General features: G+C 45.0%; 1 protein-coding gene across 14 annotated transcripts in view; it reads right to left on the bottom strand.

The window, feature by feature from the left end:
* The window catches only part of KALRN (kalirin RhoGEF kinase), a 695559-nt gene that overhangs the window by 23845 nt on the left and 646399 nt on the right, over positions 1–25315 (bottom strand). For 9 of the 14 annotated variants that reach the window (XM_069555992.1, XM_069555980.1, XM_069556000.1 and 6 more), the window contains 7 exons: positions 24657–24842; positions 24119–24290; positions 21016–21254; positions 19026–19279; positions 15335–15458; positions 14202–14261; positions 271–298 (listed from right to left, as the gene is read on the bottom strand). In XM_069555992.1, coding sequence (XP_069412093.1) covers positions 271–298; positions 14202–14261; positions 15335–15458; positions 19026–19279; positions 21016–21254; positions 24119–24290; positions 24657–24842 — 1063 coding nt within the window. Of the gene's footprint in view, positions 1–270; positions 299–14201; positions 14262–15334; positions 15459–19021; positions 19280–21015; positions 21255–24118; positions 24291–24656; positions 24843–25315 lie in introns of those variants that run through there. The other 5 variants (XM_069556090.1, XM_069556092.1, XM_069556086.1 and 2 more) reach the window with 2 other exon arrangements.

Genomic DNA, 25315 nt, shown 5'->3' with positions numbered 1-25315 from the left:
ATGATGTCATCATTCAGAGGTTACTGTGAACAGTGTGGTATATATCCTTTTAGATTTTATAGAAATACAGCTTTTCTTACAAAACGTGGATCTCATTATACACATTGCAAGCTGTGGTCTTTTTTACCCCACTGTTTATCCTAAACATTTTCCTTGTCCGCAAGCACAGGACTACATGACCACTGTTTAAAGATGCTACCTCAGTGCTGGATCTGCCATAATTTATTTAGCCAGTCCCTGTGTCGTCAATTCTGTCACTTTTCAACTCACCTTCTTGGATGAAATTTGGATTTAAGATCTGAAAAACACAAAGAAACAGAAAGTTGCTTAAATCCTAAGCTACTTAAAGAGAACAGGAGACTCATCATAGTGACCAAAATGAAAGTACAATTTGGGGCGAGAAGCCTCGAGCCCAGCCCCTGCAGTTTGTGGCCGTGGCACTATGGCCGTGACAACAAGGGCCCCTCATTTACCCTCCCCTCTGCTCTGTTCACACTCCCTCTGGGCAGCTGGGGCCCCAGGCAGGGCTACTGTGACTGCAGAGCTGGCCTCGCTGTCCTCCGTCACTTGCTCTTCCTCCCTATTGTATGCATGAAAACCCATTCTCCGCCACCTTGACAGTCACTCAAGCATCCTGATGGCACTGATTCTTCCCAGCATTGGGAATATTCAAATATAGAGGAACCGACATCTATTAAAGTGGAAGGGTGCTGGACAAGAATCCAGTCATTTCCTCCCAGCAGCTAAATGCAGAGTTTGACTGGTTGAGGGGAAAGGAAAGTTCCACTTCTTCATCCTGCCCTCCCAGAACTCCTCCTGTGGCCCAAGTCTCCATAGGCAGCTTGAAAACCACAGAACTGCCCTCCTGGCTGCCTAGGTGAGGAAACGGAGACTTGGGCTGCCCTAGTGACCTGTCTGGCCGTATGGCTGGTTGGTGGAGGCCCTGCTGGTGCCCTTTGTACATACCAAGCTGTCTGCCATGTGACAACATGGAGCTCACAGAAGGGAAAACCTTCCAGTCCACTGGCCATTACCTCTTCTTGAGAAGATGATTGCCTTGATTTTTCTCCCATCATTTGTTTGGCCTCTAATCCTATAGTCTAGGTCACAAAGCCGGGTGGGGTGAGCAAAACCTGGGCTACAGAGTAGAAGAGGCGGGGGCTCACTTCTTTTATGTGATTTTATCCTAGTCATTTAAACTTTAGTACCATTACTTTCCTTCATTATAAATGGGATAAATAATACCTAGTACAAAGTGTTACCGTGAAGATTAAATGACACCATGTCTATTGCACAATGCTTGACAAGTATTCAATGACTATTTAAATAAAGATTATCTAATTCTAATCTTCTCCCTTCTGCTAAGAGGCCTATTGTTGCAGTGGCTTATCTCTAATAGTTTATCTTGCAAAATTCTTCTTTACTTCATAATGAAGGCAGGAAGATTATGTGCCTGGCAAACCGCCCACTGGGGCAGTCACACTTATCTCTCTGATTTACCCAAGTCACAGGTCAACTCGGTTTCTGTGTGGTTTTGCCTTATACAGGCATCCATCAAGCCCTTTGGAAAAAGATATTCCTCCTCTGAGTTCCTCTCTGCAAACCTTTTGCCTGCGTCTACCACTCAGGCTTTTCATCAAACAGGCTGCAGGAAACTGCTGTAATGCTTCATCCTGGAGCTGAGTGTCTCAAGATTCTGACCACCACAGGGCTCTCTGCTAGTCTCCAAGGCCGCTCACACCACTGCCCTGCCTGCTTTTAAACCAGTGGTTCTCAGTCCTTGACCCAGATGGCTTTAAAAACACACAAAAACCCAGTGCCTGGGCCTTATGCTTAGAAATTCTCTTTTAATTGGTTGGGATCAGCAGTTTTAAAACACAGGTGAATCAACATGCAGCCCGTTGAGGAAGGCTGCTAAGCGTTACCCTCAATCCAAGGAAACCAATCTCGGATAGACCTGTTTCCTGCCCCGGAGGCTCTTCTGGGTGGGGTGGGGATGCATGGGGCATTTGGTAAAGGGACTGCTTTTCCCACACTTTTGAAACCCCATCTACGTGAGGAGACCCCAGACCATGGTAGGAGAAGTGTAAAGAGTTGCTCCAGTTAACAAGGCAACTAAGCCACCAGTGCCCGTGATGGGCAGCACGGCATCACGTGCAGGGGCGGCTAAGGGAGCCGGAAGTGGATCCGCCTGGCTTAGGTGGAGCGGGAGGATGACATGGAATCAGTCATTTCGCAGTCAAGGAAAACTAGGAATATTTCCTAAACGTTAACAGTGGTTTCCCCAGGGTGATGAGATGGTGGGTGGCTGTCTCCCCATTCAAAAAATACTGCTTGCTTCTCTCAGTTCAGTCGCTCAGTCGTGTCCGACTCTTTGTGACCCCATGGACTGCAGCACACAGGATGGTGTAAGATTTTGTGGATACAGAGATACTAAGACATAGGCTCCGACCTCAGAATTTATAAAACATCAGAACATTGGGTGATTTTTTTTTTCTTACATGGGCTTTCCAAATATTCTGCAGTCATTATGTTTCACTTTTATAATAAATTTTTAAAGGAAAAAATGGTTTGGTCAGAGGTATTAGACTGTAAGCTCTTAAAAAACAGGAACCATGTTATTCGTTTTTGCACCTCAGGCCTCTAGCCCCCAGTGTGCCACGTAATGGGCATTTAATACACGTTGGTTGAATGAATATTTGATCTATGTCACATTTCAGTTTTCCCATGAATTTAGGACTTATTTATACATAAAATCTGAAAAACAGGACCAAAAGATCTTTAACATAAGTACTCCTGTGTATAATCCTAATAATATTTGACTGGAGTCAGCTTTTAAACACAATAGAATGCAAACTTTTTTTTAAAATCTAAAAACAATAAAATCCATGGCCTCTGAGAGAGTATGGTCTTAGGAATATGGGATGCATAAGGGATTGTAAACTCTAGGAGCAGACAGAGTATGTAGTATCCAGATTCTAAGCCAGACACACTCTCTTGCCTTGAACAACATTCCCAAGCAACTGAAGCCTCAGTTTTATCTGTAAACTGGGGATCATAATGTCCACTTGGAAAGCTGTTTGACTGAAGGGCTCAACCTATCTGATGATGATTTACTGAGCTTACCATTGGTTAAGTGGTGGTGGCCAGCAGGGGGAGAGGCAGAATGCCCACTACCCTCCTTGAGCCAACGGTCTAGTGGGAAAGATGGACTTAAACGACATGCAGTGTCTAGGACGGTGCTGGGCTGATGTCAATAACCACCCTTCAAGGAACATGAAGCACTGGCCTCTCCCTCCTCCTACCCCAAATCAATCAGAAGGATTTGACTCTAGGGTCAAAAAGATTTGGGAATGCTGCCAGCTTTGTTCAATGGCCTGTATTTCCCATCTTGATGGGAATCCAAGAGGGAGCAAGACACTGAGTCCACTCCAGGAGTCTCAGAGAGCTCTCAAATGGCAGTTTCCTATGTTACAAACATTTAAGTGGGGTTTCATAAACCTACACTGTGGCAGTGCTTTATAAACATCCCAAACTGCTGCTTAGAGAGTTTACCTTATTCCCCTTTCTTGTCACAACCCCAACTGTGTTAAGTACATTATTAAACACAGCAAGCATTGTTTAAAAAGAAAATCCTCCTAGCTTTGGTGTAGACCTTAGTGGGGACTTTGGAGAGAAAGGCTGCCAGTACAGCTTAACTGTAGGTTCTTTATCTGGAGGCAGCTTGTGGAAGGCACCTCTTTTCATGCCGCTGCCCTTTGGCTGGCCCAGGTGTTGCTGATAATGGTAATACCATCACTGATTTGTTTAGCCTTTCATAGTTGGCACAGATTACTCAGACTCCTTCACGTGCTCTTCCAAAGCCCTGGGAGAAAGTGCTGAGCAGTTACTTATTCCCATTTCCAGAGGAGACAGGGAAGTTAAGTGTAACAGCACAGAGACAGTGATGGGGAAATGGCTCCCAGAGCTTTTTCCACCTCGGCGTTCAATGCAGAGGCAAGGTCTTGGGAAAAGCATCGGGAGACTTTGTCATCAATGTCAAAGGACTGCCTGCTGACCTTTGCTCCATGTCCCATCTCTACCCAGTTCTCCTCTACAAACTTGTCCAGCAAGAACAAAGAGCCTGAAAAAAAAAAATCCATCCTAATGTTTTTCTGTGACTCTGGATTATGCCCACAGGGGATTCCTTCCTTGTTGTTGTTTTTTTTTTAAATTTTTATTTTGAAGCAAATCAGAGTATTGACTGGAGGAGGGTCATGACAACCTTTCATCCCGTAGCTTCATATTTATCTGAGGTTCTGTATGGACCACAAGGCCCATGTGGGCAAGGGCCATGTTTCATTCACTGTCATTGCCTCAGAGCCTAGCACAATACCTGCCACACAAGTGTTCCATTGCTATTTGTCAAATCAATGAAAAACTGAAATGATAGGGAGGAGAGTTGAGAAAAATGCCTTGCCGTGAACTCGGAGTGTTTTTCTATTTCCATTTATCCGGAACATGGCTTGTTCTGAAATCTCATCAGTCAGTCCCGATCTGAGATTTAGCCGAAGTGATCTTCCCCTCTTCTCTGCTCTTCCAGAGGTTGGTCCCTTTGGCTCTGATCATGTGCTGCCATCTGTCATCACATCTCCCCTGCATGTTAAGAGCCCCACCAGACTTGTGAACCCTTTTGAAGCCATAACCTGTTCATGTATTTCATGTACTCTTTGTCATGTTGCTTGACATAGCAGAACAAGTAGAATTTGTTAAATTAACTGACTCAATGAGTTTAGACTAGAACTTAGGTTTCCTTTCCATTAGACACTACCTTGTCTAATGATCACAGGTGGTGTGGGACAGGAACTGAGGTATCAGACTGGGACTCAAAGGGTTAATTATAAGGTGCACACATTTCTTGAAACCTAATGTTTTCCTTCCTCAGAAACAGTCTGGGAGTCCATGTAAAGTGATGGAGGGGCAGGGGGAGAGGTCTGGATTCCAAAATGGAAGCGGGGGGAAGGTGACGTTGTCTATATGAAATGCCCGTTCTCTCTCTAAGAGACCAAGCTTCAGGAGGAGGAGGCTGGCATAGACCATGTGGGAAAGGGCTGGTTAGGAGCCCGGTTGTGTATGAACAGCAGAGGGCAGCAGGTGGTAGTGGGTCCTCCTGGAACCACCACAATCCAGTTCATCAGCAACTCAGTTTCTTCCTTCTGGAGAGAATTCCAATTGTATTCTTGATTTTACTTTAAAACGGGAGGGTAGTGAAGTAACAGGAAAGGATTACAGGTGAAATCAACCAGCAATGAATAATAAGCTGAGCTTTGAGCAAATCTGGAGTTTATTTTTCTTGCCAGTCAGTGTCCAAGGTTCTGACTCCAAGACCTGAGCGTGAGGATGAAATCCCATCTGTCTAGAAGACCAGGTGTCAAACGATTCCAGAAGAAAAATACCTCTTTCTTCTAAATTCCTCATCACCTCTCACAACACACAGTTCAAAACTATACATTGAGAATGTCGACGGAGTCAAAATAGTCAAACAAAACTCAAACCAAAGGTCCTAAACTCAACTCAGAGCTACCTTGAGTGAAACAAAATTCCATTCTCCGCCTCCTCTTTCTCTTAGTGCTTGTGTCAAGCGAGTCTGTGTTCCAACAAGGAAAGAAAGGGATTTTTAGATGATGAATAAAAGGGACAGATAACAGAAAAACAATGTCTAAAAGTTGAGGTATGATTTCTGGTTTGGAGGTTTAGCCCTTCATGTTTCCAATCTGGTGAAACCAGACAAAATATTCTATTTGTTTAGTATACATTTCTCTAAATATTTAGAAAATATTCCTATTTCTTCTCATTTCTAAGAGGATATAAGCTGAAATTTAAAAAATACATAAATGCAACACAATCCCAGACACCAGAATTCTCTTTGAACTATCCTTACCTCCCAAATATTTTCATTATCATTTGGTTCTAAGTACTTTTCCTTCAACCATGATTTTTTCCTTTGACCCAATTTTAATAGAAATGTTTTTAAATTTACAAATATATGAAATTTAAAAAAATTATCTTCTTGTTCCTAGTTTCTACAAGACTGATTCCTTGATTTTCACTGGGATTTGCTTTATGGGTAGTACATGATTGATTTTCACAAAAAGTTCCATGTGTTCCTGAGAAGAACACATAAGCACTAACTACTGGGTAGACTTATGAGTGTCTATGTGTGGAGCACGTTGTTTTACGGGGATTTCTAGTCCAAAGTGAAAGTGAAAGTCAAACCAGAAATCATACTTCAGTCTTGTCCGACTTTTTGCGACCTCATGGACCATAGAGTCCATGGAATTCTCCAGGCCAGAATACTGGAGTGGGTAGCCTTTCCCTTCTCTAGGAGATCTTCCCGACCTAGGAATCGAACCAGGGTCTCCTGCATTGCAGGAGGATTCTTTACCAACCACTAGGGAAGCCTCTTCTAGTCCAAATCCCTCTCCTATTCTTCAAGCTTTGCTTTTAAGAACATTGTGTTCTCAAAAATAAAAGGGATAAAAATATGACTTACACAGAATAATGAAAGAAGATCTATCCCGTCTCACATAATAGCAGAGGAGAAAGGAACTAAAAGGCGGTTTATGGTGTGCACATACTGGTCTCTGGTGTTTGTGAGGACGGGGCTGGGGTTCCAGTGGTGGTGTTATCATTTCCCTTCTGTAACTCGTGTTTCCAACGTGGAATCTACAATCTTGACTTTGAATATTCAAAATCTCTATGCATGAGTGTCCTGAGGTCTCAACCCTTAATGATTTGACCTTGATCATATTCTGATCCCCCAAACCTCTTTTACTAGGGAAACAACCTCCCAGAGTCTGTGGGCCGCAATAGGTTACGATGTGCTCTGAGGACAAGGGCCAGAGGAAGGCTGACTTGTGGATTCCCACGCCCCGCGCTTCTTCCCTGAGGTCCCTGAGCTGAACACACAGCTGCTGTCGTCACGGTTTCCCCTACCAGTCATTCCCTGCCTTTCACTAGCGCTCCGTTCTCTCCCTGTCCTGCCCCTTAGGGTTGGGTATTTGCCACCTCCCACTTTAGTCTACTACAACAGCCCTCCAATGGGCCTGCCTGTCCCCACTGTGTTCAGTTAGGTGCCAGTTCCTTCCTAAAGCCCAGAATGAATTATTTGGACTCTGCCCAACAACCTTCAACTGCTCCTCACTGTCTGCTGCATCAAGTCCAGGCTTCCTGGCAAATCCCCCGAAGCCTTCAGAATCTGGTTAAAACTCACCTGCCAGGCTTTATTTCCTACCATTCTTCCCACATACCTAAACCCCAGGTATCCAGATAGCAGTCTCTTTTCAATGTGTGCTAGGCACTCTCAAGCCTTTCTCAGCCTTCACACTTCTCCAAGACTCTTTGCATCGTATCAGTCCCTCCAACCCAGCCCCTGACGACCACGCACACAGGCACCCTGGGAGACAGGTTGTGAATGCCCAACTGTGGGACAGCTATTTAACCTCTCTGCTCTCTCACCTGTAAAGCAAAAACAATGGCAACAGTATCTATGTCTTGGTGCTGTTGGAAGGAAAGGACTCAGTATGGAGCTGGATACATAGGAAAGGCGGATAAACAGGAGCTACTATTACTAGCCCAGCCCTGAGTGGCTGTTAAATATTCACCGAATGAGTCCTTGAATGGCTCTCTGACCCCATAAGAGCAGATTTCAAAGTTCCCTATATAACAAAGGCATTTAATCGAAGCCACCTCCCTCCAGGTGACAGCGCAGGGAGGGGCCTAATTTACATAACTTGTTGGCCCTCTATAGTACTCACTGCAATGCCTGTATCAACCAACTTGTGTTAAACTGAATTGACTAGGAAATCATGTTGAGCGGGCCTGTAGGTGGATCTTGACAGCACAGGGTGTGCGCAAGGGAGGTGGTGGCCTCTGCTCCTCTAATAGCTGGCTCTTAGAGCGACTTCTCCTGGGTCAATAGCACCTCATAATCTCATCAGTGTATGACACAAATGAGATGGGCCAGGCTTCCAGATGAGGGTGAGGGTGTGCTGGGTGACTCTTCTGACCTGAAAAAACAATTCAGACGTTTCCGGCTCTTGAAACTAGACCTCTTTCCTGGCATTTATGGCTGGACTCCTGAGTCACTGGGAATGGGTGTGGTGAGGCCAAATAATTACCCCAACTGTCAAGGGATTTAAAAAGTTGTTGAGGAAGAAATTCTTCTCCAGCAAGCAAATGTGCAACAGGGGACGGCCTGAAACTGACCTTCCTTAAGGAACTGAGCCTCACTTGGGGAGCAGACTTCTCTATCACATGCCAAGTCTGTCCTCTCAAAGCACCAGAGTTAAGACCTGCTGTTTCTATCGGTTGTGTGACCGTGATCTTTCTGAACCCGTTTCTTCTAGGAGGGTAAGAAAACTCCATCTTCACCAAACGGTTGGAAGGAGCAGAAAGCATAGTAGATGTGACGATGCTGTGGAAGATCTTGCAGTGAATCTTCTTGGGAGAAAGAAACACTAGCTCCAGCCACCTAAGTGTGCTTCTCCCAGTGGCAGAATATAAATCAATCTGCATGTAGAGTTAGAGCTAAGCTAGGCAAGAGGAGTGAGTCTCTGGGCCCAACCCATCGGATCCATTACAAAGAAAATATTTTGTAAAAATAAAATGAGAGGAATGTGATGCTTCACTTTCTTTTCTCCAAAGAGTTCTTTTCATTTAAAAAAAAATTCTTTTTATAAAATGCAGAAACAGGCACCAGTGGAAATACACTGGCGATGCCGGGAGGTCAGTCACCCGACCAGGGGTGTAAAAGTTTCCTTGAATCTGTCTGGCCAGGTTATTTTGAAGCTCTGAATCTGGGACAAGGAGCCGAGGCAGCTAAGGCGGGAGCCACAGGCTAGCTCTTTGAAGACGTGAAAGCCAGGCCTAGGGAACTGTGGGTCTGGGGCAAGAAAGAAAGGTCAATTCTGGCCACTCAAACCCTTCCCAGAGCCGGAAGTAGACGCTCCAGCTGGGGCTCGGGAGGAAATGTACCCAGGCCATTCCTGCCACAGCCCCTGCAGAACAAATTTCAGGGGCAAAGCACAAACTCTTCTGTTTTCTCTGCTGTTGAGGCCTCATTGTTCTCAGCGTCAGAAGTTCAGGAGAGCAAGGTCTTTTGATACTATACCTTAGACCGGCAGGAGGCTCAAAGGGTTCAACATCTCTTACATAAACACCTGTGCCCCCAGAGCTGTGTGACATCCCACAGAGAAACCCCCCAGGCTCAGAAAGGCTGGCCCACCTGAGGCCTTACAGTGGACAGTCCCTAGACTGGAGTCCAGTCTCCTGGCCTTACAGTGGACAGTCCCTAGACTGGAGTCCAGTCTCCTGGCCTTACAGTGGACAGTCCCTAGACTGGAGTCCAGTCTCCTGGCCTTACAGTGGACAGTCCCTAGACTGGAGTCCAGTCTCCTGGCCTTACAGTGGACAGTCCCTAGACTGGAGTCCAGGTCTCCTGGCCTTACAGTGGACAGTCCCTAGACTGGAGTCCAGTCTCCTGGCTCCTGTGCCAGTGCTCTTTCCATATGATCCTGCCTTCGTGTGATTTTTACTTAAGTCCTGCTTCAGCCTTGCAGGGCCGGGATGGGTGGAAAAGATATTCTTTGTTGAGCTGGAAAACTGAATAACAAATTAACAGAGGAAAACGGGTACTGGAAGGCGCGGCTTCTTGTCTGCCAGAATCTGGGTTTTAGATTAAAAACAACCTGAAGGTGGGGGTGGGCAGCTCCAAGAGGGGGGCAGGATAGTGTGGGTAGGGGAACAAGGGCCAGGGAAAACCAGAAACAGGCTTCAGGGCACCTGCTCATTTTGTGAACAGGAAGTCACAACTTCCTCTGCCTCGGTTTCCTCTTCTAAAAGTCTTGGAAGGGGCTGCAGAGACGGCGAGTGAAGTGGAGTTATTGTTCAGCAGGTAAAGTTTCAGTTGGGGATGATGAAACAGTTCTGGAAATGAATAATGGTGATGGCCACACAACACTGTGAAAGCACTTAATGCCACTTAAAACAGGTAAATGTGGTAAATTTTATGTGTATTTCAGCACAATAAAAAACAAATGAAGGGGATAGTATTAACTAAAGGTTTCCAAGATTCCATCTACTCTGAAAGTCTATGATTCTTACCCTATTTGGAAATTTCTTTTCAAATTAGCTTCATCTTTCCACATGCTTTCTCTCCCACAGGTTCCCAACCCAGCTCTTACACAGCAAGCACCAATACCCACCCCCCTGGAGTTAAATGCCTCATGGTTGGTATTATGACTGCACGTAGCCTGTGTTGCAGCTGAGGACAGCCCTGTGTCAAATGGCTAGCTAGGGCAGAGATGTGATCTTTTTAGAATCATGACAACCTCTTACTCTGATGGACCAACCATCTCTGTTAAAAGTGGCATTGACATTAAAAAATATTAAGATGCATTTAGTTAACTGGACTTGACATAAATGCTAGCCTGAAGACTGAGACCCAAGTCTGGGGAGTTGGGTCAGGCCTTCCTACGCCAGCATCTGCTGCACGCAAGCGGCGATGCTGAGGTTGGAGGACGGGTGCCAAAGCCCAAGCATCGAGTCTTCAGACAACTTTTCAAAGGTGGCAGGGATGTGGGAACCCGTGTAGCCTGGGTCCTGGGAGAAATCCAGTACAGCTCAGAAAAACCCAGACTCTTCAAAGATGGGTGTGTTAGCTGAGAGGGCGGAGGCTGAGCCTCAAGCCTTCAGCCCTGCCTCCCGCCTGGGTGTTAGTGCAGACACTGGGCAGGACAGGGTGAGGAGCTGGCAGGAGGGCATGTGGTGCCTAGTCCACCATCACACCTGCCTGCCTTGTCAATAAAAGACAATTGGCAGTCTAAGCTCTACTGGGGAAAACGAATTAACAGTCACTTGTTCCCAAGACAGCCTCATGTTTGATTTTCAGCCTGATCTGACTCTTCTTCCATGTACAGACATTTCTCTCATTTATAATATCCCCCTCACTGCCACTCCCAAAGTGTAATCAGTGCAGGGTAAAGAACAAGACTAAACTAGGGACAGATCTAGTCATTTTTAGAATGGTCCCCTCTGAGATGTGCTCCTGGATCAGCAGGAGACAAGGGGGCTGTGAGCTGTGAGGGGATCGCAGAGACCCAGAGCCAATTCAGCAGGGGCTGGTGGTGTGGCTTGCAGTCCTGGGAGTGGGAGGGGAGGTTATGCTTGAGAACACTCATAAGCATGTCTCTATAGAGGAAGAAAAAGGATGTACACATCAGAGCAGAATTGCCTCCCTTTACAAAACTGGGTGTTCTCAGATTCCTAGGATTCAAGGTGCTTTATTTTCCTCTTACTAGCTTTCAGGGATGTGCCTATATGTCTCCCTAAAATTGTATGTTAGGACGTATGCCTGCCATGAGGGCAGCAATCAGCTAATGTGAAAGCAGAGATCCCAGAAAACTGCCCCTTGAAGGAACCCTTCAACCCACTAATTGAGAATGAATAAAGAGTGCTCTGGAAATTATATTCGTGCAGAGGCAGGAGATAAGAGCCTATACATGACTAGGCTTGGAATCAACATGCTGGTATCAGGTCAAGGATGGGCAGTCAGCAGGGCAGGACTTAGCATTCAGAGATCTCACACTGAGCAGTGCACAGGGTGTGTGGAGTGGGTGTCCGCTGAGGGGGCTCAGGCCCAGGGGATCTTAGCAGAGGTCATAGGAATTGCAGCTCAGCTCAGGGGGGCACAGGGACACACTTCCAATGAGACCACACCTATTACGGTCATCAGGTGCAAAAGCCTGGGGCCAGACTGGGCCTGGAAATGATGCCCAAAGCTCTCAATTTAACAGCAAGAGTCCTTTATGAGGTGGACAGCCCATATATTTCTCAAACCTGGTCTTTAACATATAGCTCTTTTCAGTAGGCACCCCCAAGCCATTTTCTTCTGCAAGGGACATTGCAATAAAGTGCTACCTATACCTACCCCTTGAGAAAATTCTCAACTCATATTGAATAGGTTAACTTTGTATATCTTATTTGTCCTCTGCGTCTGAAAACGCTAACAGTGCTATGATGCCTGCTTTCCCTCAGCACCTGATTCTGTGCTCAGAGTTAATATCAACATAGCAACACAGTTTAGAAGCGCCCGATAATTCCGACAAGGATCCACGTGAATGTACGAGGGCTGCAGGCACTTCTACTACAGAAAACTTGATTAACCAGAATATTTGCAGCTTCCAACTCCTTCAAGAGTTCCAGTTCTACCTCAACTATTTCATCTGAAAACTTCATACATGCATCAATACAATTTTTGGCTTTCTTTATATCAGCATTGACATCCTAACATGTTTCCTCATGCAACCACAGCACCTCCCGGTGCTCAAGCTCATGTGAAGCCTTGGATGAACAAGAACCCAAGAAATGTGTGCAATTCACAAAGCAAGGCTAAGACATGCACACTTGCAAGCTTTTGCTCATTTAAACACAGAACAGAGTATTAACTACATCAGTCAGCCTTCTCAGTGTTGACCCATGAGAAGGTCACCTGGTCCCACACCTACCTGTGCCCAATTCTTCCTCTAAAGAGCAGAGAAGGAAAGTCATTCTTCTCCCCCTAGTCCACCAGAGCTGAGAAACGTCCCAAATTGCCTTGTAGAACGCAGATACCTGGCTCTCCCCGCTCCCTCCAGGTATTTGCAGATGACATTTTCAGGACATGCCAGCAACACTGAGGTCTGGAGATAGAGGTGCTATGAGGCATATCTCGAGCTGACAGGTGTGAGCTCCCCAGGAGTTGGTGCTTGTCTTGTGAAATGCAAGGAAAGCAGAGCCAGAAATTTCCCCCACCTTCCTCACTCTCTAAGATACCCAACAGGGGAGCACCGGACTGGCCTACACCTGCCAGATTTAGCTCTGTGGCAACACCTGCAGCCACAGGGGACTGTTTTCTCCAGACAGATCTCTCACTTTCAACCACTAGTCTCTGGCTTGGTTGAATTCAGCTGCCATCTTCCACCACTGACTTATCCCTCTTAGAGTCATGTGGTTTTCCTCGGCTTTTGTGCTGGTTGTCATCATATGGTGGTGGCTTTCTTTGGAATTAGGTCAAATTAGAATAATAAAGATCCATTTAGTTAAGTGAAAAACATAGGGCTATAAAAAGGAAAAGTTTTAAAAAATACATTCTACATTTTATGCACAGAAGAACTCTCAAACTTTTATCCATTATCAGGGATGTGGGCACAGATTTGGAGGAAAATATTTCAATTTACTGGGAACGACAAAATGGCAGGAAAGCCATTTGCTCCAATTCTCTAGGGTTTGTAAATTTATGATGCTTGTCAGTAGTGAGCCATGTGAAAGCCCTAATTCTATAATCCCAAAGAGTTCCTGGCCTAGAAGGAGTTGAAGTTGATTGGATGTTCTTGCTGGTGAAGATGTTGGTTTCTCTCCCACATTCCTGTAACCCTGTGGTATGAGAAAGGCCCCTGAGCTGGGTTTCAGCCTCCTTATCTCTAGAAAGGACTCAGCAAGGCCTATAGGAGGCAGGCTGTTCCCAAGGCTCTTTTCCTTCATGACAGGTGCAGCTACTGCCCAGGAGCCCTGGTGGCTGGGGAAGAGCAGGTTCTGGAGTTGCTGCGATCACTCCTCATTTGCTATCTGCCAGCTATACACAATGACCGGGGGCCAGGTCATCCCACAAACCACACCTAATCCCTGATTTTACTGGTGCCTTCAGGGAGGAATTAGTCCCAGAAGAAAAAGAACATAAAGGGGAAAGGAAAAAGGGAAAGCAAAAAGGGAAAAGGGAGCAAGGAGAACTAAAAAAAAAAAGGGGGTTCTTCTCTTTAATTGAGAACCAGTCACTATTTATAAAGCTATTTTCCATGAAAAAATGTTTTCCAAGTCTCCCATTATGAAGCTGGAGATTTTCTACACAAAGCCAAAATTGTCTAAAGAAGAAAATAATAAGCAAGCATTCAAGGGAACCAGAAGTTTTTAAAAAGGCATCTAGGAAGAGGTTTTTTTTTTTTTTAATTTAAATTAAACTGAATTCAGTTTTGTTTTCTTTTTTATAAGTTGGATGGGACACCCAGAAATGCCCTAATATCACCGTGTATCCTTGACTGGCTGGTCACTTGAGCAAGGTCACTGTTACAGAACACACCAAAAGAGACAATCATTGTAGTAAAGAGGACGACAATAGCTGCTTCTACCTCCATGCTAGTGTTAGGGTCAAGATCATCACACTCTGACTCCTCGGAACTGTTGGTCTCCTTGACGGGCAGCATGAGGTGGGGGAAGAAAGAGAACACAGTTAGAACACAGGCAGCTTTGGCTAGAGAGCGGGGAGAACTTAAGAGAAGCGTGAACAATGGGAAAGTGGGCAGAGAGGAGCCCGGTGCTGTCGAGGTGGGTGCGGGCCACCTGGGGCGGCAGCGTGCTCTTTCCAGGGAGAGCCGCTCATCTCCCAGGAAACAGCAATGGAAGCAGCCAAATGAAGCGTGAGTGCTGTCTACTTTCAGCTGGTGTCTTCTGTGAGGCTGGACTTCCCAGGCGAGGGTGAGGGAGACAGTGTAATTTCTTTTCCCCAAGAAGGACATTAGAATGGGTTTTGACTGTTCTTATTTTTCTCAGGAAGACTCAGGTAGATAATACACATTAGCACAATATTACACATCAGCAATCTAATTTCCATTGTCCAGAGGCAGATCTTTTCTGAGGGCCCAAAACAAAGAAAAGAGATCACATCATTTCAAGATGGGGTACAACAAGGATCTGCCGAAGCTTAGAATCAGGGAGTTCATTATCATAGCTGGGTTATTACAGAGCAATAGCTTGGGTTTTATCAACATGCTTCCCTTCTCTGCCCAGGCATAGGCCTGAAGGTGATGTCTGAATTCTGGGGAAAAGAAATGAAATTTTACCAAGGACACAGTAGCCCTTACATTCCAAACCTCAGACTTCAAAGGGTTGGAGGTTTGGAAAACAGCTCTAATCTCTTTACCTTGCATGTATTTTTAAACCCAAGACACTGAATGGGTGACTTTGAGAACTTTACTATGAATCAAGCATCTTGCATTTCTAAGAGAATAAATAATACTGCAGATAATTTTGCTATAAAACATCTGCATAGTATAAGGAAGGTATAAAAGAAAAAAAGAGATACTTACTTATTTGAATCGAAGTTGCCAGGAGAAATAAAAAATAAAAAATAAATTGATCTCGCATGCAAAATCCTACTAAACTACTTCCCCTCTGGTCCCCATCCACCCAAGTCTCCTTGTGAGAATGCTGCAGGGTGGGGGTAGATGAGAGGTTGGACACAGTTCCGGAATACCTTACTCACTTTAACAGAGACTTTGTTGCCCAGAATATCCTTGGGTTTACGAGGCCCTGTGGCTTCATTTTTACCCGTGTTCTCCACTTCTGCCCGCTTTCTCATGCGTAGAGTATGCCATGAACATGACTTCCTGTTGTACCAAAAAATGCACCAATCAAAATGGTAGGTCAAGGCAGAGTGAGGTGGTGGGTGGGACTGCCACCCTCTGCTGAGTCAGCAAGTGAGGCACTCCAGCGAAGCCCTGGCTGCAGAGGCCCCAAACCTGCACACCAGCTCCTGTGGTAGAGGCTGGCAGTGGATCTTACTTCCAACAGGAAGTGAGTGAGGATGAACTTTGACCCCTCCCAATAGATGTGCGAGGCTGGTTGCAGCATTGGAGGGAAAAATGAGAATGGAGTTATTAATAATTTACTGAGGGACATTTTTATATATTGATGAGGGCTTAGAGGACTTAGGAATTCCCTTCCTGAAGGGTATGGTGGATGGGAGGACTGGGGTGGGGAGTCAAATAGGAAATATAAGGGAGGTATAGTCTATAGTGTGTAAGGCACTTTCCCAGGATCAGACACAGAGACCCAAGAGCATGATAATGAGGTTTCCATCTCATTGTTTGTATTTGCGCTGCGGCCAGTCTCAAACACTGTGTAGTACAGATAGAAGTTCTAGGGCATTGGCTTAATAGACTGGTGAGTGCCACTCATTTATCTGGAGGAGTTAGGATGAAGGGTTGATGTTCTCCACATTATACCATGTCTGTGAATACAGGGCTCTGTCAACCACTGAGAGGTCTTAGAATTTTCCTGTTGGGAGAAGACTCAACATGTGCTCTCAGGAGGTGAGTAACAATGCCCTTTCACACTATCCTAACTTCTTTCTTCTCACTAGGGGGTTTGGAGCTATTTCTTCATAGACCTGTAAAGAGAGGCTAGTGCAGAGCTCTTGAGTTCCACATATGCCACAACTCAAAGACAAAGACATCAAAAGTCAAGTCACAAACAGCATCGCGGACCTGGGCAAGCATCATCAGTTTCAGATGTGGTCACAGTTTGGATGACATTCTATCGTGTCTGGAGTAAGTGAGGCTGGCCTCTCTCCAGTGTCTCCTTATCAAGTTTAGGCCTATACAGACAAAGCTCAATTAACAGAGCTTTCATTAGGGAGACAAGGGAGAGAGAAAGAGACCTGTGAAATTTAGGAGGAAGGAGGATGCCCCAAAATACATAGCATCTCCTCCAGAAAACTCCACAAATGTCAGGGATTTTAGGATGTTTTGGGGAAGATGTGCTCAAAATATTCATCACAAACATGGAGGTTTAGCAATCTACTTTCTGAGCAGGAAAGAGTGATAATATTCATGGCCTCTTTTTTTTTTTTTTTTGGAAAGCAGCTCCCACAAAAGGCAAGAAAGAATCTCCTGGCCAGACGTTCTCTTATATCTCCTAAATTGGCAGGCTCCCTGGGATCCCTTGCATACCAGCTGTTCACTTCAACAGTTGTTTCCGAGTGAGAACTGGTCACAGAAACTAACTTCAGGTAATATCACCTTAACTCCAGACTTTAATCCCCTATCTTTACCCCCAAAGCAAAGTTCCTGCTCATTCTGAGAACATCTTGAGTCAGAGGTTCCTGCTGAAAAGACTCCTAGGGCAGCCAGTACCGTGTGTGTGTGCGTGAGCATGGGGGTGCGTTCCTATGTTTATCACAACCCTGAAACTAGAAATGCTGCAAGCAATGTTGAGAAGCAGACACGAAATAGTACAAGAGGCAGAACACACTTAATTTCACTATTCTTTTTCCCAGAAGAAGGCGTCATCACGGTCTGGGGATCTTCCATCTCTTGGCCACAAGCCCAGGGATTGATGTGGAAACAGAGACATTTCAGTGACATTTATCCTGTAGGCATCACAACCAGCTTGACACTTGTGGCCACAGCAGCCCTGGGGAGGGTGCAATGAGTGTCCTTCACTGATAAATAGTGACAACCGCTTTCAGTCCATTGCTCTGTTCCACTCCCACTAACCCTTGAGCAAGAACTGCTGATAAGGAATCAAATGAGCAATTGGTAGTTGAATCTGCTCTCTTTTGCCTAGTTTGACACCCTTCCTACCAGTCTTCCCGTGGAAGGTGTGAAATGTGAACAGAAGATGTGAAGGTGAGAAGGGAGAAGTTCTGAGTGCCTGGATATTTAGATCACAACTCATTATGAGTTAGCTACTGCTGTAAGTCACTGATTAATAAGAACCTGAATGCTGTGAGGGCCTTTATTTCCAAGGCTTCTGAAACCAAATATCTAAAGGATAAGATGAATGGGGTCAATTGCCCTTTAGGGGTTGCTGCTGATTTCCAGCTGGGCCTATGGTTACCTGGAAAGGCCAGGGTGGGGTCAGCAACCTGTCTCCTGAGCCAGAGAAAGCACCAAGGAGGTACAGCTCTGCTGGTGTTGCCGCTCAAGTATCCTGTGCGAGTTCCTCCCTGGGCGCCGGTGACCACTCAGCGTGGAGCGCAGTGGGGGATGCGAGCCACCCCACCACCTTCTACACTAGCCACTGATTCACATCAGCACCACCAGGTCACCCAGTTGGGCAGCATCCGAGCGGCATCATTCCTCATCTCAGAGGTTACAGAGAACCTACAGGGGCTGTTTAGAAGGGAAGGCTAGGGTTGGATCTCTGGTGGTAAAGGCACTTTTTGTTTAGGAAAAAATTGCCAATGCATTCAACCAACTCTTAAAGAAAAAAAAAAAAAGAAGAGGAAGAAGAAGAATAATCATTTGTGCATTTAAAAGTTCCAGAACAGTGCAATGAGGAAAAAGGGTCCACTAGTTTTAACCTCATAAAGACATGCTCATGGTAAAAATTTATTTTACATATTTAAAATAATACATTTAAAATTATTAGTTACATTACAGGTACAATGATGAACATTGTGACTCTCCATTATATTGCACAGCCTGACTTCATCCACATGGGTTTCTTTAAATAGTGCAAAATACTTTATACAGGAATGTGTTTGGAAGAGCCTTCGCAACCAAAATGAGGAAAAGAAATATCTTACAAATGACCATGAACATATATTAAAGTGACAGGGGAGGGGGAAAATTAGAAAAAAAAGTTACAATCTGTACACAGGAATTTCCATAGACAACCAAAAAGTTCCCCCTCTCCTGGGAGAAGCAGCAGGCCTCTGACCTATGCAGGTCTGGCATTTGTGCTAAGGTAATTTTTTGGAGTCAATCAAAAAATAATATATATATATATATATGTGTGTGTGTGTGTGTGTGTGTGTGTGTATATCAGTAACTTAATACAATATAAATAGAAGTCCAGTCCAGTGAATCCTGTGGTGGGTCAAATGGAGCAACAGGAGGCATGCCTTTTGTCACCTAGGGTTTCAGTACGGTTCTTTTCTTAACAAGGGGGTGATGGGGAGAAAAGAAAAAAAACAAAACAGAAAATTATAAATGAAAAGGAAAGAAAACCACTGCTGTTACCACCACCACCAAAGAAAAAACTGAACAATCCAGCCCCGATGCCCCCTGCTGCATGTGGGTCCAGCACTCAGACCTTGGTTCCGCTGGCGCTGTCGTGAATAAGCAGCAGGAACTCCCTATCATGTGTTTGCATTTTTGTGTTCTTTGTTTCGAAATTTTTTTTAGATCCACATACTCCTCTCCCGGGGACGCCAACGAGGCACTTACTTGATGCTCCCGTCACTATTTTCTGTGGCTGCCGTGGCTTTGGTGAGGGGCGCCAGGATGCTGCCAGGGACCCAGCCCTCAGCGGCAGGGGAGTGGTCGCTGGCGGGCTGGTACACCAGGCACATGTTCTGCTGGTTGACGGCGAGGACCTGGACCACCTCACCTTGGCTCACACAGATTTCATTCTCCTTCAGTGCATAATAATCTTTGATCACGGCCATGGATGAGGCCCCATTGCAGCCTCCCAGGTCACTCTGCGAGGAGACAAAGTGAAAGGGACACAGATACAGGAAGGCTGGTTCACACATGCTTGCTCTGCACCCTTGTGTGGTTAAAAGCCAGTCTTCCTACTAGCAAGGTAAATAGCAGGCAGAAATTATCTTGAGAAATGAAATTATACTCATACACGGGATCTGAGAATGTATTTTAAGGCAATGTTTCATTAATACTATAATTGAGGGTGTAAAGGTGGAGATACTGCTCAGCCGTAGGGAAAGGACTAAACATGCCTTCCGCGTGGAAATCCCTCCTTAGCATGCACCTTCCTGCCAGCATCCTCCATGGGAGGAAGAGTGTGGCAAAGGTACAGACATATGTAAACACCTGGGCAAAGGTCAGGTCAGTGGTCACAACCTCCCAGTAAAAAGAACACAGGCTCTTTGATACATTTTTTTTTCTTCCTTTTGAAAAAGCATTGGTCTTACTCTACATTCTGACCCTCTTTGAGACAGAAGTAACAGTGAGACATTTGCCCAATTCAAAGGCCAGGCCATGACTTATCCTGACCCAACCACTGTGGGAACAGAACTCCTCCAGACCCCCAGCTCCACCCCCCGAGCCGGTACTCATTAATATGAAAGATCCTGCCCCCATGACTTTTTCACGTGACTCTGCACCGGGAAGCTACTTCAAGACAGACCTGCAGTTTCCATGGATGCCTGGTTGCCTCACAGCATGGTGAGAGCCAGAAATTCTTCAGCAAATTAATGTGACTTCAACTTACTCACAAGGGCGAGGGATTTTAAGATGAAATCACTTCCAGGTGATAAAATAGGTCAGTATAGTTACTCTAACACAGAATTGAACTTGGTCATCAATAGTTAAAAAAATAAATTGGAAATTCCTTGATGCTTTCACTGCCCAGGGTCTGGGTTCAATCCCTGGTTGGGGAACTAAGGTCCCACAAGCTGTGCAGTGTGGTTGGAAAAAAAAAATCAGTATCATCTAATAATTTGGGTAAGAAAAATAAAACTATAAGGTAAAAACATATAGGTCAAAAATGTAGACATTCCTATTCATAGACCCATTGAGGAAATGGAGGCCTGATGAGATTAAGTAACCCACTGAGGTTCTAATGCAAGACACAAAGTTCTGAGCTGCAGAATTTGGAATGGAAACCAGATAGCCTAACTCCTGATCTAGCACTTTTCCCATTCACTGTCATTTCTACTACTTTGTGTGGTCAACACAGCTGTGTACATTGATGACAATCCTCATGACAATGTTTGAATTGTGGATTATCTGCGATAAATGCCTAATCCAAGGGTAGCTTCCACAGTTACACATCAATGGGCAGCACCCCCTTGCTGCATCAGCCTATGGGTGGTGAAGAGCTGTGGGCTTGCTTCAGGAGCTCATTTTTAGAAAGGGCAATCTCTTCAAGTTGTCAAACCCTAGAGTTGCGACTTTTAGGTGATCCACCTCACAACTCCTCTATTTGCCTCAAATCATAATTGCTACTACAATACTACCTACAGCGTTTCTGCAGATGGCAACAATAGCCCTTCAACACAGAGTGTCTGAACCTGGGGGAAACTGGCCTTGCTCACTCAGTTTTTCAGAGAAGGAAGAGACATAATTGAGACTAGAAGCTATTTAGTGGATTCTTCCTGCTAAAACAATCAGCATAAAAAGATGCTACTTTATGAAGTAAGAACAGAGGTTGTGCCCTCAAGGAGGGTGAGGGTGGAGGTGATGGGCCATCACTTACCTTGCTGGCCTCAAACTTGTCCCCGGCCTGGTGGTAGTCAAACCCTGGACTGCCATTGGAGGTAGATATCTTCAGGGGTGGCAGAGGCGGGTTATAGCTGGAGCCCTTTGGGGGCTTCTCGGAGCCCACGGGGATGGAGGAGTAGGGCCTGGGGCTGGCTTGGGGAACCCTAGCAGGCTGGGACCTCATCACGGCTGTGCTCCTTTCTTTCCGCTGATACTCAATGGGTGACTGGAGGGCTGCAGGGAAAGAGCAGACTGTTACTCTCAGCTTTGGAAATCCCACGAGGACTTGGAGGCTCATGAGGTGAAGGCTTTGTGAAAGACAGAGTGGGAACTCAGGAGATAGGGGAAAGCTATCTTGAAGGGAAAGAGATGAACTTTGTTTTCCTGAGGTTAAAATGATAAAGTTCCAGGGTCTGAGTAGTAAAGAGGTATAGCAGGTAAAAACCACACAGGTCAAATTCTCTAACAGTGACTTCAAGGCTGGCCTGATTATGTTGTTTCTATCAGTGTTCACGGTAACAAATATTTAATTGGGTTAATGGCTGAGGCCCAGAGAACTTTCCATGATGAGGATATTTCTATAGTAATAGGTATGTACTTTAACAGGACTCAACACACGGTCCATATTTCCTTTCCATCTGAGGCCTCAGGACGGGAAGGCTGACTCTGAGGTGCCTGCACATGTGTCTGTAACTAAAAGCCTGGCTCCAGTCCATCATCACGTCCTTTGTCTTCTGAGTGTGTAAGTGCAGCACGGGCTGCTACCAGACCTCGACCTTTCTCCCTGGAGAACAGTAAATATTTAAGCATTGAGAACTGAGTTCAGTAATAGCTTCATAACTCACTATAATTGGGGAAAAGTTTTCTTGGAACCAGGTATCAATACAAGTCTGGATAAGTGACTATGGTCAAAGAAGTACCGTTCCAAATCTGAAGCAGATAGTAAGACAGCTGTGAAGCAGACCGCAGCAAACTGACTTGATGAATCAATATCTATTCTCATGGAGCTGGGGTTTTATTTTGATTATATGCAATAATTATGCTGAAGTGTTTGAAAATGGCATATCTTCTTAAATAAGTTCCACAGAAAGACTTCTTCTACCAGCCTCAATCTGCATAACTTAAGTTTTAGGATTAGGAAAGTTGTGCATCTTTGGATTGGATTTGTATCTGGCTGACAGATAGTGTCTTATACCTGACCCTGTTTTTTTGTTTTGTTTTCTGGGGAGTTCATAGACGAATGTATGCCCTACCACTAGCAACTATACTGCAGTTTTGGGGTTAAGAACCTGATTTTAAGTTACACAGCTCTTAGTTCAAGTTCTTATTCTAGCACCTACTGGTTTTCTGACTTGGGACCAGTTTATTTACCTCTCTGAGCTTCCTCTTCCTCATCTGAAAAATACAGTGTGATAATATGTGAAATGCTCAGCACTGTGTCCCACACAGATAAAGGACTCAATATATGGGTGGGAGCCATTATTAGTACTCTGTTACCTACAGTTTCAATTTATTGTCCTACTTTACTATTCTTTTGTCCTGAATTGATGAACTTAGCAACTTCATTTCCAACTTAGAATCTATTAGAAATTCCTAATTGAATGCAATTTAATGAATGTTTTTTATATTTCACACATTTTTGCTTAACATTACTTTATCCACATAAGCATTAAATCAACGTTGTATATTCAAAAGCTGTGAACAATATACAGCTTTCAGTACTATCCCTCAGGGCTGGGCTGGTGTTTAATTTTAGATTCTTTAGAATTAGAAAGAACCCTAGAGATCACATAGTTTAATCTTTTTTTTTTTTTTTTTTTTTACCGAATTGTTCTACAGTTGGGAGACCAGGGGCATGGCCCAAACTCTGTCTGTAAAATTGCTTTAAAGTCTCATGTTGTTTTAATTGCTAAGTCATGTCCAACTCTTTGCGACCCCATGGACTGTAGTCTGTCAGGCTCCTCTCTCTATGGAATTCTCCAGGCAAGAATACTGGAGTGAGTTACCATTTCCTTCTTCAGGGGATCTTCTGACCCAGGGATTGAACCCATATCTCCTGAACTGCAGGAGAATTATTTACCACTGAGCCACCTGGGAAGCCTTGAAGTCTCATTTTCTATCTTAAAAAATCAAGGCATTCTACTATATAATCTCATGTTATTTGTTTTAAAATAAATATAATGTGCTAAATCCCTTACCATGGTGTACAATTGATACCTGATGATCTCACAGGCTCTCTGGAGTTATCTGGAGATAACAGGGGCTACACAGAGAATGATGCTCTCTATGGGAGGTGTGCTGTGTTTTCCTGCTTCCAAAGCTGCAAAGTAGATGGTTCACAAAAAGAGCCAACCAAGGCCCAGCGACACGTCATGACTTCCCCAAGGTTCATCACCCCTAGTCTCTCCCCACAGTATTCAGTCCATGCTAGACACCCAGCAATTGCTCTATGTGCATCATTTGAAAAGAGACCAGATTCTAGACTAGAAAAAGTGATACGCTGAAGGGTTGGATGTGTGTGTGTAACCATGGGAACACATATGGCCACACAGTACTCCTGTAAGTCTATAGAGAATGTCATTCTCTGTGTAAGTGACTATTGGTTCTGGGAAGCTTCAAGGTATTCCTGAAATTTAGAGTTAGCAATCACCTCTGTTGGGAGCAGAGAGGGATTTGAGCTGATCTGCCAAACTTCCAATTATCTCTAGATAACACTAGAGAACCTCTGAGATCACCAGCCATTAACTGCCAAATGGAAAAATATACATCACTGATAGCTGGCCCCTGAGACAAAGAGAATGTGCTCATTTCAGATTTTGGCCCCAATTATTACCAGCTGGTAATGGTGGCTACAAGGCACTACTTCTGTGCCAAGGCTGTAAGAGATTATCTCTTCTTTTGGAAACATGGCCTTCTTTATCATGCCCTGTCTGCCCACTTGTATATTTGGGTTCAGAAAAATTCTACACAAAGTGTTTCTGAAAACTACAAGGTTGGAATGCATGTAAATGTGATCAAGGCTCATAACTCACCAAGGGGGCTTAGGGGTGTGAGGTTCCCTGAAAATGGCCTGCCTAGAAGCCAGACCCAGTGCCTACCATTTAAGAAGTCGCGCTGTGTTTCTAAGACTTGGTTGATGTCCTGCACCCAGGCCTGCTGGATGTCAGCATTGGCGGCTTGCAGAATGACCCTTTCTGAAGTCTCCCTGTTCAGAAGCGCAAACTTGCAGGGGTCACTGTCCACGTTCTCCTCCAGGACCAAGTAGTTCATCTGGAAGAAACCAAGGGGATCCTTTACATATCTAAGTGGCTTTAAAATATCAACAACATATTACAGTTCCTTCAAGCTTTTATTTCATATGTTTCCAAAAATGTGCCCTGGCCCTAACACCTTAAATACTTCTGTTTCTGCTTTTGAGTGAGCAACACGATCTTGGAGAACCCACACGATCACCTTAGAGACTGGTGCCAAGCTGTTACTTTTTCTCACGATAATCGACCTTCAAGCCTGAAGGCTACATGCCCAAAAGATCTTCAACGTTCTGGATCCTAACTCATGCCAGTGCCTTGTCTTTGGAAAGCAGCTCCCCCAATGTGGTTCTTCCTTGCCCTTCCTCATCCTCGCCTGGATCCTCACCTTGATGCTCTTTTTGAACATGTAGCCTGGGGTGAGGGATCCCTTCCTGAGCAGTTCACTGAAGATGACGATTTGCTCAAAGAGGAACACACGCCTCTCCTTGGTCCGCGACTGCATGCCAGCATCCAGCTCAATCACGTAGAATGTGTCCTGCTGTAGCAGCTTGCCCTGAGCAGTCAGGGTCCCCTGATGGGAAGAAGGGCTGGAATGAAGTAAGTGAAAGACAGGGAGATGACCCTAGCCCCCCTGGGTAACAGAACCTCCCCCTCTGGGGACATGGACAACAAACTCAACAGCACAAGCCTCAGGTTCTATTAAGAGACTGAATCAGGGCCCATTTAGGGTAGACTGTGGCCACCTTCCTTCTCATAGGGCCCCAGACGGAAGGGAACGATGGCTACAGAACCACGAAGAAGCAGTTCAGGGAAAATGCCAGAAAGAAGATAAAATTATTAGCTAAAAAGATGTTCAGGAATTGTCCTAGCCCTTATTTCTTTTAGTAAAAGGAAAACAGAAAGTAGGTGATGCTGGAGCTGGAACGGTTTTGCTGTCCTTGGAGAAAGTGTGCCACTGAGAGGTATGCCTGCCTGGCCCTTGTGAGAAGACCTTGGGTACTCTCATAGCCATGGACCTAGAACCAATCTAGGGTCAGGGAAATG

Source organism: Ovis canadensis, chromosome 1 (genome assembly GCF_042477335.2).
Source record: "Ovis canadensis isolate MfBH-ARS-UI-01 breed Bighorn chromosome 1, ARS-UI_OviCan_v2, whole genome shotgun sequence".
In the NCBI taxonomy this organism is placed as follows: Eukaryota; Metazoa; Chordata; class Mammalia; order Artiodactyla; family Bovidae; genus Ovis; species Ovis canadensis.
The sequence above is the reverse complement of the archived record's forward strand: the minus strand, read 5'-3'. Positions and strand labels throughout refer to the sequence as shown.